The 15,128-nt window shown below is 42.3% G+C and overlaps 1 protein-coding gene across 1 annotated transcript; it reads right to left on the bottom strand.

The window, feature by feature from the left end:
- Positions 1-353: 353 nt before the first annotated feature.
- bpnt1 (3'(2'), 5'-bisphosphate nucleotidase 1) lies at positions 354-14,085 on the bottom strand. The gene is made up of 9 exons (XM_002936016.4): positions 13,979-14,085; positions 11,561-11,688; positions 10,106-10,210; positions 8,751-8,858; positions 5,833-5,881; positions 4,417-4,508; positions 3,915-4,112; positions 2,760-2,865; positions 354-2,230 (listed from the first exon to the last, which is right to left on the bottom strand). Exons 1-9 carry the CDS (start codon positions 14,031-14,033, stop codon positions 2,082-2,084), a joined length of 990 nt encoding a protein of 329 aa, XP_002936062.2. The 5' UTR covers positions 14,034-14,085; the 3' UTR covers positions 354-2,081.
- Between the last annotated feature and the right edge of the window lie 1,043 nt (positions 14,086-15,128).

Raw genomic sequence — 15,128 nt, 5'->3', positions numbered from 1 at the left:
AGCCCTATGGGAGACTTTCCTTGGGCCGGGTTGGAGCTGCAGAGTGCCATTGAGCCCTATGGGAGACTTTCCTTGGGCCGGGTTGGATCTGTACAGTGCCATTGAGTCCTATGGAAGGCTTTCAAAATCATGCATTGAAGGTTTCAAAGCCAGAAAGTTTTTGCACTGTTTACGATCGTTCGGATCCGAAAAAATTTTTTTCACAACCACAATATTTTCGTAAGACCAACAAAAGAATTTTTGTGACATTTTCGAACATCACAAATTATCATGGTTACTCTGAATTTGCATGTTGGCTCCTGCAGTCTGATCCTGTGAGAAAACATCAGCACCCAAACAGACAAGCAGTTTCATTAGATAAACACCAAATTTTTATTTGTGTCATCACTAACCAATCAAAATACAATTTTTAAAACATCACATGGCAGCTAGAGGGAATGTCTGATTGTGCGACGCATACAGATTTGCATATTGAAAAAAAAAAAAAAAAAGGCACACACACACAAACCTAAGCTGATCATACAGTAGCTAACATAGGCTGACGGTTCTGGCAGTCTCTATATGAGACCAACATGACAGCCTGAACAACTTCAGGTTTCAGCTTCAACTGTATTGTCAGTGATCAGCCAGATTTCTATTTGGCTACATCCTATCAGGCAACTACAGCATTATGCCATTAGTTTGTACTCTGGACAGGTGTGTGTGGATAAAATGGTCCAAGACCCAGAATTAATATATTGTACTCTGTGACCGGTCATCTTGGAACTTAGTCGCAAAACACAGATTTTATCCTCCTTCAGTGACTTAACGGGTACTGGTGTAACATCTTCCATAACTTAGCATAGACACTGTGTATGTGTATACGGGTAGTATTGTGTATGTGTGTATATATATATATATATTATATATATAATATATACACAATACTATCCGTATACACATACATATATATACTTATTATATACTTAATTCTACTTGTAGTGTAAGAGGCACCTAGCATTCTTGGAAAAGAAATTCAATGTGCGCTCATGTGCAACAGTCTGCAAGGGGTTAACAGATTTTTTATGTGTCGTTTAAACGGGAATCCTGTTTGGCAAAAGCACAGTAGTGTAAGTGTTATCAAGGACTCTGTTTGTGGCAAACACAAATTTACTTAAAAAGCCCAGAGGGAATATTTTATCTCGCATTACACTATTGGTACAGAACAAGTTCATTTCAGTTTTTGGGTGTTAAAGGAGAATGAAAGCCAGGTATAAAATAAACTAGCCCTAAAATGTGCGCCCCCCCTAAATAAAGCCCTGTTTGCCCTACCCTTTCAGCATCTTGAGCATGCACTTCAGCAGTGACCTTGACACCTTCAGTGTGAGCAATCATTTCAAAAAGAAAATACAAGGTGCAAGATGGCAACTGCCAGACCTGCTGTGCTACTTTGCATTTTAGGAACAGGCAGGTTAATTCGATCATAAGGCTAATTTGATCAAATTAAAATGGCGGGTACACGGGCCGTCGGAGCAAGGACCACATTAATGAGCCGATGTGGCCCCTGAACTGACAGGAAAATCAAACCTGCCCAATTGAAATCTGCTCATATAAGATATCAGTCGGGTAGGCTTGTCGTGGGTGCCCATACATGGGCAGATAAGCTGCCGAATCAGTCTGAAGGACCTGAACAGGCAGCTGAAATCTGCCCAAATATGGCCACATATTCAAGTATGTAAAATCATTGTATTTAGTGTATTGCTCTATGAAAAAAAACAACAGTATTTCAATATACGTTTCCACAGAAACATTCTGTAACTTAAAAGTATCAGTGCTTTCAACAATGGCTTGATCTCTCTAGCAAAAGTAATTCTGCCAATTTGATTCAATATTCATTATAAGCAAATTATTATATGTAAAATATTTTATGCCAGGGAGGGCTGCAATATCCTCTGAGCGGCTGGTCCCTTTGACAATAAAATGGGGAATGGGGGACAGGGAATATATTCACTAAAGCAAGCCATCCTTTATGGCTCTGTGGCTACTCTGTGTAAAGGAAGGAAGCCTGGCTTTAGGATCTACTTTCCCAGAAGTCTTTGAATTTAAGGCACCAGCGCTTGTTTCACAGAATCAGGGACACGGGAGAAGTAATAGTCGAAATTGCGCAGAGCAGCCAACACGCCTGCTGAGTTCATGTGTTTCACATCCTTTTGGTACTGGAATGGGTTTCCATGAATATCGGTGAGCTGGCCTGGAAACGAGAAAATGACATTAGACAAAAGATGCAATTGTATTAACTCATAATGAACGATGGAAGTAGAATGGACCTCCAATTATTTACCCTTTGACAGCAAAACTCAAACAAGCTTATTGGTCCAAACACTGCATTTCCTCTCTGTATACTGATATTGAAATATATAGGTGGCAAACATGGACACACCACAAATAGACATGGCTCATCTGCACCTCTGCACTGTGCTACCTGGCAAGAGGAGCAGCTTTCCCCACAGTGCAATTGCTTATTAGATGGGCACTAAGAGGTTCACTCATACACCCCTTAGCACTCTAGCACTTGTGGTCTGGGGAACAGAAAATTACCCCTTTAGTGTAGCTAATATGCAACGGGTTCCAACTACCCAATACCTGCATTGACCTTAGTGTTCTGCATGTCTTTGGATAACAGTTGAAACTTAGGGATAAATGCACAGCTGTATCCTTTAGTAAGGATATATAAGGAGAAGGCTGCTATTAGTATTTCAGAAAAGTTTATGCATACTCACCTCCTACTGCATGCAGAATAGCTTCTGGAGCGCAGGTGTCCCATTTCTTGCAGCCAGGACTGGCAAACACATAGGCCGATGCCTGGCCCTCGATAAGCTGTATGATCTGATAGAGAGACACTTACACAGTCAGCAGTGTTACCAATAACTGACATTCGAAAGGTGATTCATTTAGGCCTTTGTCATTTATCTGAGGAAGTTTAGAGTGGACTGGGGGGGGGGGTGGCCTGATACACTACATATAGAGAATTCCAGTATTCCAGTACAATATGCTCCTAAGTCTTACCTGACAGTTTCCCACTGTATTATACTTGGAGAAAAATTCCAGCCATGACACGAGCAGCAGTAGTTACAGACTAATTGTGCATCCTAGCCTTGCAAAGGATTTCTATTATTTTTTCTAAATACCTCTATTCTACAAAGAAGATTCAATTCTGCAATTTTATGATCAGAGCAAGCCAAGCTGCTCCCGATTTTGGTGGTTTCTAACTGTACTTCTTTTGTACTATCCTTCAGGATACCCCACAATTTTACATTAATGTAACAAAATTAAGTCATTTTTTAGAATGTATATTCTCCATACAGAAGTCACCATGCCCATCTGTAGCTTATCAGTTGAGCTGCACTTTACAACTATTCTAAGTAGCTTCAGATTAATGGCTCAGGGATACTCAATAACCCCCACCCTGCTGCCGCTTGTCATTCACACAAATAAAAACTGCCTGTCACCAATCAAGAGTGACGGTTTTCTATCTGAAGATGCTCAGGCGTCAAGTAGTGGCTTTGGATGTCAGCATCTTTACCAAATGGCATCAAGTTGCCCAACGACTGTGCCTTTTTTCCCCACATGACTGTATATGGGAAAGTTTCTTTCCATTTATTTTTCAATAGGCAAAATGATTTCTGATTACAGTGCCAGAGTAGTTGTGTTTGGAATGTTTGGTTCTGAATACTAACAACACATGTGAATCACAATCATCAATCTGAATGTATGTATTGGAGATGTATTATCATTTTTAAAAAGCAAATGCATTGCAGGGTCTGTTCATATGTCCATAATTCCTATAGAATATTATATGAAACTTTTTCCCAGTAAGGAAGACCTATCTGTAAAACAACAAGGGTATTATACACAAGGGATTATTCTTAACCCACCTTATTTCCTGCTCCACCCACTCGAACCACCTTATCTGGGTTGATGGCAGCTATACAGTCATTCACAAGCTTGCTGCTGTGAGAGCGCGTGGTGGTGATGATATGCTGCCCAGCAGGCGCTTCTTTCAGCTCAAAGCCAAAGGCACCGATGCCCAGAACTCCCCAGATTGTTCTGCCAAGCACTGCATTGTTACCAGCCTAAAGGAACAAGTTTGGGCCATAAAGATGAATGGGACGGTAGAGGGAGTAATTAAAAAAAAATCTAAAACACAAGATTATGTTTTTTTAAAAAACAGGCATTCATAAAATATATTTTTAGGCATTTTTATAAATGAAACACATTTATGAGGTTTAATTCTAGTGCATGGCCTCCATAGCTGCACTGTGTGGCATATTCTAAAAACAGTGCTACAAGGGACACATATATTACTACTGGCTGCTGGACTACAAGATAAAACTCTACTGGCTGAACCAGTTTACAGTACATTGGGCCAGTCCTTACCTGGTAGTTATAATATGGCTGGTTTATCACCCCAGCAATGGCCTTTCCTCCATAAGCAATTCCAATTAGCACAGTCACATGGTCCAGCAAACCTATTAAGAAATGATATGAAAAAATTTTGAATCAGTTGAATTGTATTTAGTTAAGAATCTGGCACAAAACCATGCTTCCGCAATTCACCTTGCCATGCCACTGACAACGGCTGTGGTAGAATAAACACAATACAATAGATGGAACCTTAAAAATGGTTGTACTACTAAATAAACGAAACACAGCAACATGAAAAAATATTAGGGTGAAGAACTTACAAATGAGTTGTTAAATATTAAAGTTTTAAAAAGCTACAGAGTGTTTGTTAAAGAGATTTATTTAATATCCCGTATACCAATTTTTATTACAGTGACAGTTCCTCTGTTTGTGGTCCGATACACATTTTGGGGGTTTAATTTCTTGCCATTCACATAGCTAGGGAGGGGGATAAATGTAAAATATGTTGGTAAATTCATTTTAAAGGTATTAGTCATTATTATTATTACTATCATTTCATCTCAGTAGTGTAGTGTAAACCTAGCAACTGATGGATAATGTAGTTATAATATTATAAACACAAGAGCAATGAACAACTTACCTTAGAGTGTTGCGTCGCATCACTCACTAAAACCTTCTTATTATCAAAAATAAGGAACCCCCTTACTGTAAAATATGCAGACACCTTCCATGACCTGTATTACAGCACTTGCCCTTTGGCCTTGGTGATTTCTAATATCTGCATATTTTACAAAAGGGGGGGACCATTAATTCATATATAATACACAAAAGCCAAGAATAACCTGTGAAATATATCTTTAATCTATAACCGATGCTTAGATATAACGTGCGACATCTCGCCTTTATATGGTCATGGCACTCTTTGAATGCAGGGAAAAGGCACCAAATTCATGGTCACACAAGGACAGACTTTTGAAGTTAGCCAACCAACCAACTGGGCGGATCAGGTTACATTTTTGTGCAACTGGGATTTACAATGCAGCCCCTGGGGTTAGAATTTAACCATGAAGTGCAGATTGGCCAGCACAGATCATACAACATCACAAAGATCACACCCACCTTTTTGGCCAAATTTCTTGGGGTCTGGAGAGGGGATAACATATGGGGTCAGACTGGGCCAGCAGGACACCAGGAAAAAAACAGGTGGACCTCATCCCTCATGGGCCCCACTTAATTACCTCATCCCTCACTACCCCAATCACAGCCACAAAGTTGAGGAGGAAGGAAGTAAATGTACACAGTATGGAGGGGAAGTGGCGGATGTCAAGAGGAAGGCCCTTGAGGTCACATCCGGACACCCCAGTCCAATACATATAACATATAGAAAACGTGCTCCCCTTTTAAAGCAGGATAGCAAAGTAGACCAACCTTCTGTGTATTCTTTTGTGCCATCCAGAGGATCTACCCACACCACGATCTGAAAAAAAAATTACAGAACGTTCAGGTTATTATACATGTCATTTTTTTCGTAACAGAGAGCTTTATTATCACTGCAATGCCTATCAGTCAGTTTTATGGAACGTTGTTCAGCAGAATTAATGCCTATTGATCTGCCGCACCTAGATAAGCTAATACGGCACAAGATAAACAATGTCTGCTGATTGCGTTTAACTCAAGCTGAAGTAATTCCTCCAATCAATAGTACCTAATAATACCTGTGTATAGTAAATCTATATTTACTGACGCACCAACATGGACTTGATGTGGCAACACACCATAGCTGAATTGAACCCAGAATCAAAATGCGTAAATCAGTTACAGGCTAGTCAATAATATTAATGGGATGTTTCCAACTGGAACACCCCCAAAATCAGCCCAAATAATTAAAATGAAAAATATACTAATTTGGTTCCAGGACAGAACAGTGAGTGGTCATGCACTGCAAAATCTTTCTAGGGCTCAGGGTCAAGGAACAGAGTCTAAATGCCCTTTAATCTATAACTAGGGTATAGGACGTATCATGGAACACTCTCTCACAGCGACTGCAAGAGGATATAGTGAAGACGGTTAATTTTTAATTAAGCATTTGCTAAGACATATTGTTTTCTTAAAAGAACCATTAACATGAAGTGCCACTTATGTAATATACATATACACACACACACACGTATACATCTCTCTCTCTCATATATATTATATATACACGCATATACCCATTGTTCCATTGTTTGCAGAAATGGGTGTGCAGACTCACCAAAGTACAGGTTATAGTTGGATCAAGTCCACCGTACTGTTTTATTATTACAAAGGAAAAGGGCATGATTTATAAAAATAATTATTTGCTTTTAAAACGGGAGATGGCCTTCCTGTAATTAATTTCTGTATAAAGGCTCCATAATAGTACACTGCAGTCATTATATTCAGTTGGAATAGGAATGATCAACAGTAGCCTCCATCCACTGTACCACAGAGTATTAGTATTTAATGGCAATTTCATTAATGTGCATAAACCCACCTTTATTGGTATATGCCAATAGGGCTAATTAGATATATCTGATTCTGAATGAGCAGCTCCTACTAGATGTTGCTACCTCAGAAAAGTCAGTTGTGGGTCTTGGCTTAAAAGGGATCTGTGCAGTAAAATTATTTCCCCCACCTGAGGTGCGAGCTAATAGAGCAGAAAATGTTGTCCCACACCAGGGCAGAACAGACAGCCGCATCGACACTCTAAGCATGCTAATAATGCGGAGTCTCCCAGCTCACTTACTATGCACGTGCATGTGATGTCACACACAAATGAGCATTAATAAGCAAAGCAGGAGACTTAAGGTCCCCATACACGGGCCGATAGAAGCTGCCGATATCGGTCCCTTGGACCGACTCGGCAGCTTATCGGCCCGTGTAGGGGCAGAAACGATCGGACTGGGCGACCGATATCTGGCCTGAAATTGGCCAGATATCGGTCGGCCAGGTTAGAAAATCCCGTCGGATCGGGGACCACATCGGCTCGTTGATGCGGTTCCCGAACCGACTGCCCCATTGCTGCTTGCAGAATTCGATCGTTTGGCCCCAGGGCCAAACGATCAAATTCACCGACATGCCTCCCCGATATCGCCACCCGTAGGTGGGGATATCAGGTGAAGATCTGCTCGCTTGGCGACATCGTCAAACGAGCGGATCTGCCCGTGTATGGCCACCTTTACTCATTTTGCACTTGTGTCTGACCAAATATGGCCAACCCACACAGGGCATTTTCTGGCCTAACAACAAAATCATTTTAGGGCCTATGATAATTTCTTTTAAATAAATATTTATAGAAACTGCTTACCAGTCAGTGTTGGACTGGTCCCCCTATACTTTCTGGGCCCCCCCCAGCTGCCCCACTGTTTGTTCAGCCAGAGACTGCTCCCTCATACCCCCCCCCCCTCAGTCCCTCTTCTGCCTACCCCAAGTTCCAGCCCTGTTGTATCTACTTGAAGTCTAGATTTAGAGGTCATTTATACCCTTAGATACAATAATATGTATGCATTATTTTGCAGCTCTGTGTTGCAGAAATGTTTGATGGCACTAAGCATACAGCAGCCACTAAATAATTCAGAATGGGGTAGACATGTATCCCTCTCGTGAATCTTGTAAGTCATTTATTTAAAAAAAAAGAAACTGAACTTTGTTGCAGCTGCAATGGCTAATCATTAGCAATGGTGTCAGATATGATTTATTGGCTGTAATTGGTATTTGAGCAATTGATAAGGGCAGGACAGATATCAACTGCAATATAATAAATTGGAGAACTCGAATCTTATGTGGTCCATGAGTTCAAAAAATGCTAGAAAATAAACTGTGCAGTCAGATTAAAGGAAAAATATACCCACTCAGAATATAAATGTTGCTTTTTAAACAGACATACCTGGTTTTACAGGAAACCATGATAGTCTACTCCTAACTTGTATAAATTCCCAACCCCCTCTTAGGCTCATAATGTAACACCCCCCCCCCCCCCCCCCATACCTTGTTCCAATGTAACATGATAGATTCTGGGTCTTGAAGCCCCTCTGCTCTCCATAGTGTGTCACACTTAGATTTTCTGGAAAGCAGAGGGACTTCATGTGCCAGAATCCATCACTTCACAATGGAACAAGGTGAGGGAGGGGTTGCATTAACCTGTGAGCCTAAGAGGAGTAGGGAAAAGAAGTGTCCCTCCCTGATTTTCGCAAAATCAGTAAAACACACAGTAGGATATAAAATCATATTTTCAGCTGGTATTCATGTAAAATAAAAAAAATTAGTAATGGGATTTTAACGGTGGGAGTAACAGCACTGCCCATATGCAACAGTGTTGTACCTACCTCTTCTTCTTTGATGCCACTGTACTGTGAGGGGCAGGTATGCTTGAGAATGTCCTCAGATTGCCCCAGTGCAAGCAGGCTGTCTTCCACTTCCTCAGAAGGCAGATCCTGCCAGAGGGAATAACTGCAGTTACAAAAACTGTCCTTTTTGGCTTTTTAGAAGCAACCACCTATACATTTCCAACATGGATAGAACATGTACTATGCTTTTCAGTTGCATTCATATTTCTTAAATAAACAAGAAATCACAACTAAAGGCCCCCCATACACTGGCAGATCCGCTCACTTGGCGATGTCGCCAAGCGAGCGGATCTTCTCCCAATATCCCCCACCTATGGGTGGGCGATATCGGGAGAATCCAGGGTAATTCGATCGTTTGGCCCTGGGGCCAAACGATCGAATTATAATGGCGGGCATAGGTAAAGTCAGTCCGGGGACCGCATCAACGAGCCAATACGGTCCCCGATCCGACTAGATTTTGTAACCTGGCCGATTTCAGGCAAGATGTCGGGCAGGCCCGTCGGAAGTGCCCATACACGGGCCGATAAGCTGCCGAATCGGTCCAAGGGACCCATATCAGCAGCTACTATCGGCCCGTGTATGGGGACCTTAAAGCAGAGTACAAAGGCAGATCAACCATTCAGCCCAAACGCCCAACTGGCAGAGAGCTGACCAATCTGGAAACATACATGGTGGATCACATTGCTCAGTGTCAATCAACTGCTAGTGTGGACACAGCTTTATAAAAATATGCCAGTGTATGAATAGGTACATATACTGTATGAAAGATGAACTGCTACCCCTAACAACTTTGCACGTATAAAAACAGTTGGATCATTTAAAAAGGAGGCACATTTCATTGTTGCTTTATAATAAATAAGCACAGTGCTGACTGAAAGGGGCATTTGCCGAGATCTGATGCTCTGGGGTGGATACAGTTTAACAGTAAATCCACTGTGAACTGCCACAAAAGAAAAAATGTCTACCAAACTAAAGCTGCAGAGGACTTGCACTTGTATTGCAGTGTCACCCACTGCAACCTGCAGCACTTATACTCTCCTATTTGTGTCTGTAAGTTGCCCTACCATTTAGATTTACGTTCTACGGGGCAGGGACCTCCATCCTCTTGTCAACTAGCTCCATGGAATCTTTAATGCAACTGTACTTTTTATTTATTTGTAATCATTATTGTACTCTGTATTTATGTATCTATTATTTTAATGAGCCCCTGCCTGTTTATTAATTTATAGTTCTGCCGTACAGTGCTGTGTACCTAAGTAGCGCTATACAAATAGAAATATGCATATGTTAATGTGAACCAGCCCAAAAGTAAATGACAAGTGTTGACCACTGACCTCCTCCCCGATGATGGTCAACTTGGGGAATTTCTTTGCTAGGGATGAACATATACTCTGTTGCACCAGGCGATCAGCGGCGGTCTGCAGGTCATTTGCTCCTGTCTAAGTAGGACAAAGAGACATCATGAAGCGTATATCATATCTTTATGTGATGTTAGCTATCTATGCATTGCTGTCCATATATCTTGGGTCCATCTTAAAACACACAAGGTATGCATTGTTGTTACAGTCAGTTTCTGAAGCCATATACATGTACATATGTTCTGTTTTTATGTATGCCACACTGTATATATGTAACATGCACTGGTGAAATTTGCTCATTGCTAAATGTCAGGGCTCTGAATACCCAGTGCAATGCTGGAGATTAAGACTCAGAATTTTTGAATAAAGTACATAGTACTGTTCTTCCCACAAAACTGACAAACACATAAGAACTGAACCATGTCCTTCTTACATATTTGGGACTACCCATCACCTGCTAGCTGTACTCTCATTATATATATTTAGTCGATTTAGATAATTTAGATTGAAAAATGACACGCGTTCAGTAAGTTCAACATTTTTGTCTTAATGAAACAAGGCAATTTGTTCAAAATGAATATATATTTTTTATTAGGGGTGCACCGAATCCAGTATTCAGTTCTGTATTCGGCCAAGATTTGGCCTTTTTCAGCAGGATTCGGCCGAATGCATGCCTCTGGCCAAACCGAATTCTTAAAATTATGTCCATAAACACAATAGTTGAACATTTTTCAACTATTCTCTTTAACCCTGCCTTATCCTAATTTGACTATGCAAAATCGGATTTAGATTCGGTTCGGTATTTGGCCAAAGGATTCGGGGTTTGGGCCGAATCTTATCAGCCCGTGTGGGGGCATTAACGACATCTGGCCTGAAATCGTCCAGATCTTGATTGGGCAGGTTTAAAAATTTAGTCGGATCAGGGACCACATCGGCTTGTTGATGCAGTCCCCCAAGCCAACTGCGCCTATACCCGTCGTTCTAATTCGATCGTTTGGCTTCAGGGCCAAACAACCGAATTATCCCGATATCACCCACATGTAGGTGGGAATATCGAGAGAAGATCCGCTTGCTTGGCGACTTCGCCACCTCGGTGTATGGCCACCTTTAGTTTCAGTGGCCTTGCCCATCCAACCCCTTCTTGAAGCTATCTAATGTATCTGCCAGTACAGCCACTTCAGCTGGAAGGATGTATTGTTAAATAAATCACCAGAATTGTATGAAGCCCTCATATATTTATAATGTTATTCTTTTTTCCCCTTGTTTGCTCTCTAAATAAGTAACATCAAATAAACACTGGAGGCCAAACCTGCACTGCATATTCTAGATGGGGCCTTATCAGTGCTTTGTAAAGGTAAAGTATTCCTCTCTCCTCTCATGAATCTATACCTCTTGCCTGCCCTTGCATCACACAATGAAAAAGCAGCATACCTTTTCCACTATACCCAAGTCTCCGGCGCTCATCACATTCCTGACTATTGTTCCAGCTTTCTCTGCTACAGAATAGGCAGACGCCACCAGCTTCATCAGTAAATCAGGAGAGGAAGCCATGATAAATGCTGAAAGGGAATATATAGGGTTAGCAGAAATTCAGCTTTATTAATGTAGAGTTTACCATTTTATAAATACACTTCTAAAATTCCCATAGGAGTGAAGAGAGATCAATCTGCCCCTTAAAAATAATTCATCCGTTTGAGCACAGTCACTTGTGATGAGGCCTGCACTTTATTTCTGATGGAAATTTCTTCCATATTTTGGAGGAAAGGAGCTATTTTGGAGCTAAGGGGTAATTTATTCTCAAGCCTCTCTGACACTGCTACAAGTGCAGTTAACTCTGACAGTTACAGGTGAGTTTTAGGGCATTTTTTCATACATTGTTCATCAATCAAACATTTGCTGGGGTCTATGAACTATGTCAGCTATAGAGATGAAACTATACAGTTGTCCCAACTACCTGGCTCCCAGTCTCAGTGATCCTCACAAATATTATATTCTTGGAATATTCTTATTCCAAGAATATAACATTTCCAAGAATACAATCTGTACAACATGCTCTGGTATATTCATTCCATTTAGTGTCACTACTGACAGCACACAGCAGTCACTGTCTCCAATAACCTTTGCACTACTAAATAAGAACCCTGAGTCACACACACTGTGCAAATGTGAACACAAAGGAAAGGTGTATTTCAATATGACCCAGCTTTGTGCATAAATATCTAAAAATGTCACAAGGAAAACATGCTAACCAGCATTACAGTGTCATTAACAACAAATGTGTCCAGCCTATAGCCCCTCAGCTCTTGCTGAACTGGAAACCTAAGCATGGGCAGTGTCTATGAGAGGAGCTATATAAATAATCCACTCTTATAGCATACAACTGTGTAGTATGTGTAAATGCAACTACCATGCTGCCTCATAACCTGGGTACATTCAGTAGAACTTTTTCTGCTGCTCTGTGTTTCAAAAGCTTCCCCTTAATACCCTGCAATGTTACACTGCCAGGGACCCCTCTAGGTCCCCTTCCTTCCCTGCAATGTTACACTGCCAGGAACCCCTCTAGGTCCCCTTCCTTCCCTGCAATGTTACATTACCAGGGACCCCTCTAGGTCCCCTTCCTTCCCTGCAATGTTACATTACCAGGGACCCCTCTAGGTCCCCTTCCTTCCCTGCAATGTTACACTGCCAGGGACCCCTCTAGGTCCCCTTCCTTCCCTGCAATGTTACACTGCCAGGGACCCCTCTAGGTCCCCTTCCTTCCCTGCAATGTTACACTACCAGGGACCCCTCTAGGTCCCCTTCCTTCCCTGCAATGTTACATTACCAGGGACCCCTCTAGTTCCCCTTCCTTCCCTGCAATGTTACATTACCAGAGACCCCTTTAGTTCCCCTTCCTTCCCTGCAATGTTACATTACCAGGGACCCCTCTAGGTCCCCTTCCTTCCCTGCAATGTTACATTACCAGGGACCCCTCTAGTTCCCCTTCCTTCCCTGCAATGTTACACTGCCAGAGACCCCTCTAGGTCCCCTTCCTTCCCTGCAATGTTACACTGCCAGGGACCCCTCTAGGTCCCCTTCCTTCCCTGCAATGTTACACTGCCAGGGACCCCTCTAGGTCCCCTTCCTTCCCTGCAATGTTACATTACCAGGGACCCCTCTAGGTCCCCTTCCTTCCCTGCAATGTTACACTGCCAGGGACCCCTCTAGGTCCCCTTCCTTCCCTGCAATGTTACATTACCAGGGACCCCTCTAGGTCCCCTTCCTTCCCTGCAATGTTACACTGCCAGGGACCCCTCTAGGTCCCCTTCCTTCCCTGCAATGTTACACTACCAGGGACCCCTCTAGGTCCCCTTCCTTCCCTGCAATGTTACATTACCAGGGACCCCTCTAGTTCCCCTTCCTTCCCTGCAATGTTACACTGCCAGAGACCCCTCTAGGTCCCCTTCCTTCCCTGCAATGTTACACTGCCAGGGACCCCTCTAGGTCCCCTTCCTTCCCTGCAATGTTACACTGCCAGGGACCCCTCTAGGTCCCCTTCCTTCCCTGCAATGTTACATTACCAGGGACCCCTCTAGGTCCCCTTCCTTCCCTGCAATGTTACATTACCAGGGACCCCTCTAGTTCCCCTTCCTTCCCTGCAATGTTACACTGCCAGGGACCCCTCTAGGTCCCCTTCCTTCCCTGCAATGTTACACTGCCAGGGACCCCTCTAGGTCCCCTTCCTTCCCTGCAATGTTACATTACCAGGGACCCCTCTAGGTCCCCTTCCTTCCCTGCAATGTTACATTACCAGGGACCCCTCTAGGTCCCCTTCCTTCCCAGCTCCATGATCAGAGGGAGAGTACCTACCTGCACGCTGGTTGCTCCAACTTGATCTCAGTAAGTGCAATGAGGTACAAAGCATGACTAGGAACTACCCCACTGTCTGATCAACCAATCAGCTTGCGGGAATGCAGCCACTTCCTGGTTGTAGCAGGATTCTCCTGGGTCCTAAAAACCACCATGTTTGTATTCTCAGATTAGCTCCACTCTGTTGCTTGCCAGCCTAAATAAAACTGTCTCTCTCTTAACGTGTAAGCACTTGATGTCTAGTTCCTGCTATCCCTTGTTTTAAAGGGAAAATATACCCCCTTATTTGACATGCGCTCTTTCAGATATGCTTATGTAGAAATGAGGAAAAATAAATAAATGCTACTCAAACCTGCAGAAATAAATATAAATGTATTTTGTTTACACTGACATACATGATTCCAGACAGTTATAAAGGAAATCATGCAAACCATAACCCCCCCCCCCCCCCCCCAACTTAAGTTCAAAGTCTGGGACCTCTGCTTTTTTTGTTGTGGATGGTGCACAGGTTCTTCAGGCTCCAGAATCCAATACAGTGATGGAGGGGACACATGACTCTGTGAGCCTAAGGGGCAGGGGAAATGGCTTATATGAGTATCATGCTTTCCTTGCATCAGGTATATCTGTTTAAAAAAAAATACATTTATTTCTGAAAGCTCAGATAGAGTTTATGCACTTTTTCTACATAAGCATAGCTGAATGAGTCTGTCAAAAAAGGGGGAATATTTTCATTTTAAAATGGTCTAAACTGACAGAATGCATATGGAACAGTAAATAGGATCCCACATTGACCCTGAGTGATCACACATTTTAAACTTTTCTAGCACTAAGCCTATTTTAGCCCATTTCCCAGCAGCACCAGCAATTTATGGATAGTGGCCTGTAGTTTAATATCAAACAGGAGATTTCATTTCATTACAAGCTACATAGAAATTTATTGGTAGCTGCATATAGGCTTTATTGCTTCCTTTATAGTGGGGCAGGCCACATGGATAACACTAGGTACACCTGGTGGACATTTGTGGTATTGCCCAATGTTTGGACCTCTGTGGTCTTGCACAAGGAAAATTGCACAAGTCTCTGAATGAAAACTGCACTGCATTTGTAGCATTTCTAATATTGCTGTATTTCACACTGGTGCCATTTCATT

The sequence above is a fragment of the Xenopus tropicalis genome, chromosome 5 (assembly GCF_000004195.4).
Source record: "Xenopus tropicalis strain Nigerian chromosome 5, UCB_Xtro_10.0, whole genome shotgun sequence".
Lineage (NCBI taxonomy): Eukaryota > Metazoa > Chordata > Amphibia > Anura > Pipidae > Xenopus > Xenopus tropicalis.
The sequence above is the reverse complement of the archived record's forward strand: the minus strand, read 5'-3'. Positions and strand labels throughout refer to the sequence as shown.

Excerpts from the sequence above, each read along its gene's own strand:
- bpnt1 (XM_002936016.4), bottom strand. The coding sequence starts at position 14,033 with ATGCTTTGTACCTCATTGCACTTACTGAGATCAAGTTGGAGCAACCAG. Across the intron at positions 11,689-13,978 it reads TTGGAGCAACCAGCGTGCAG|CATTTATCATGGCTTCCTCT; the intron begins GTAGGTACTCTC and ends ATTCCCTTTCAG. Across the intron at positions 5,882-8,750 it reads GTGGCATCAAAGAAGAAGAG|ATCGTGGTGTGGGTAGATCC; the intron begins GTAGGTACAACA and ends TTTTTTTTTCAG.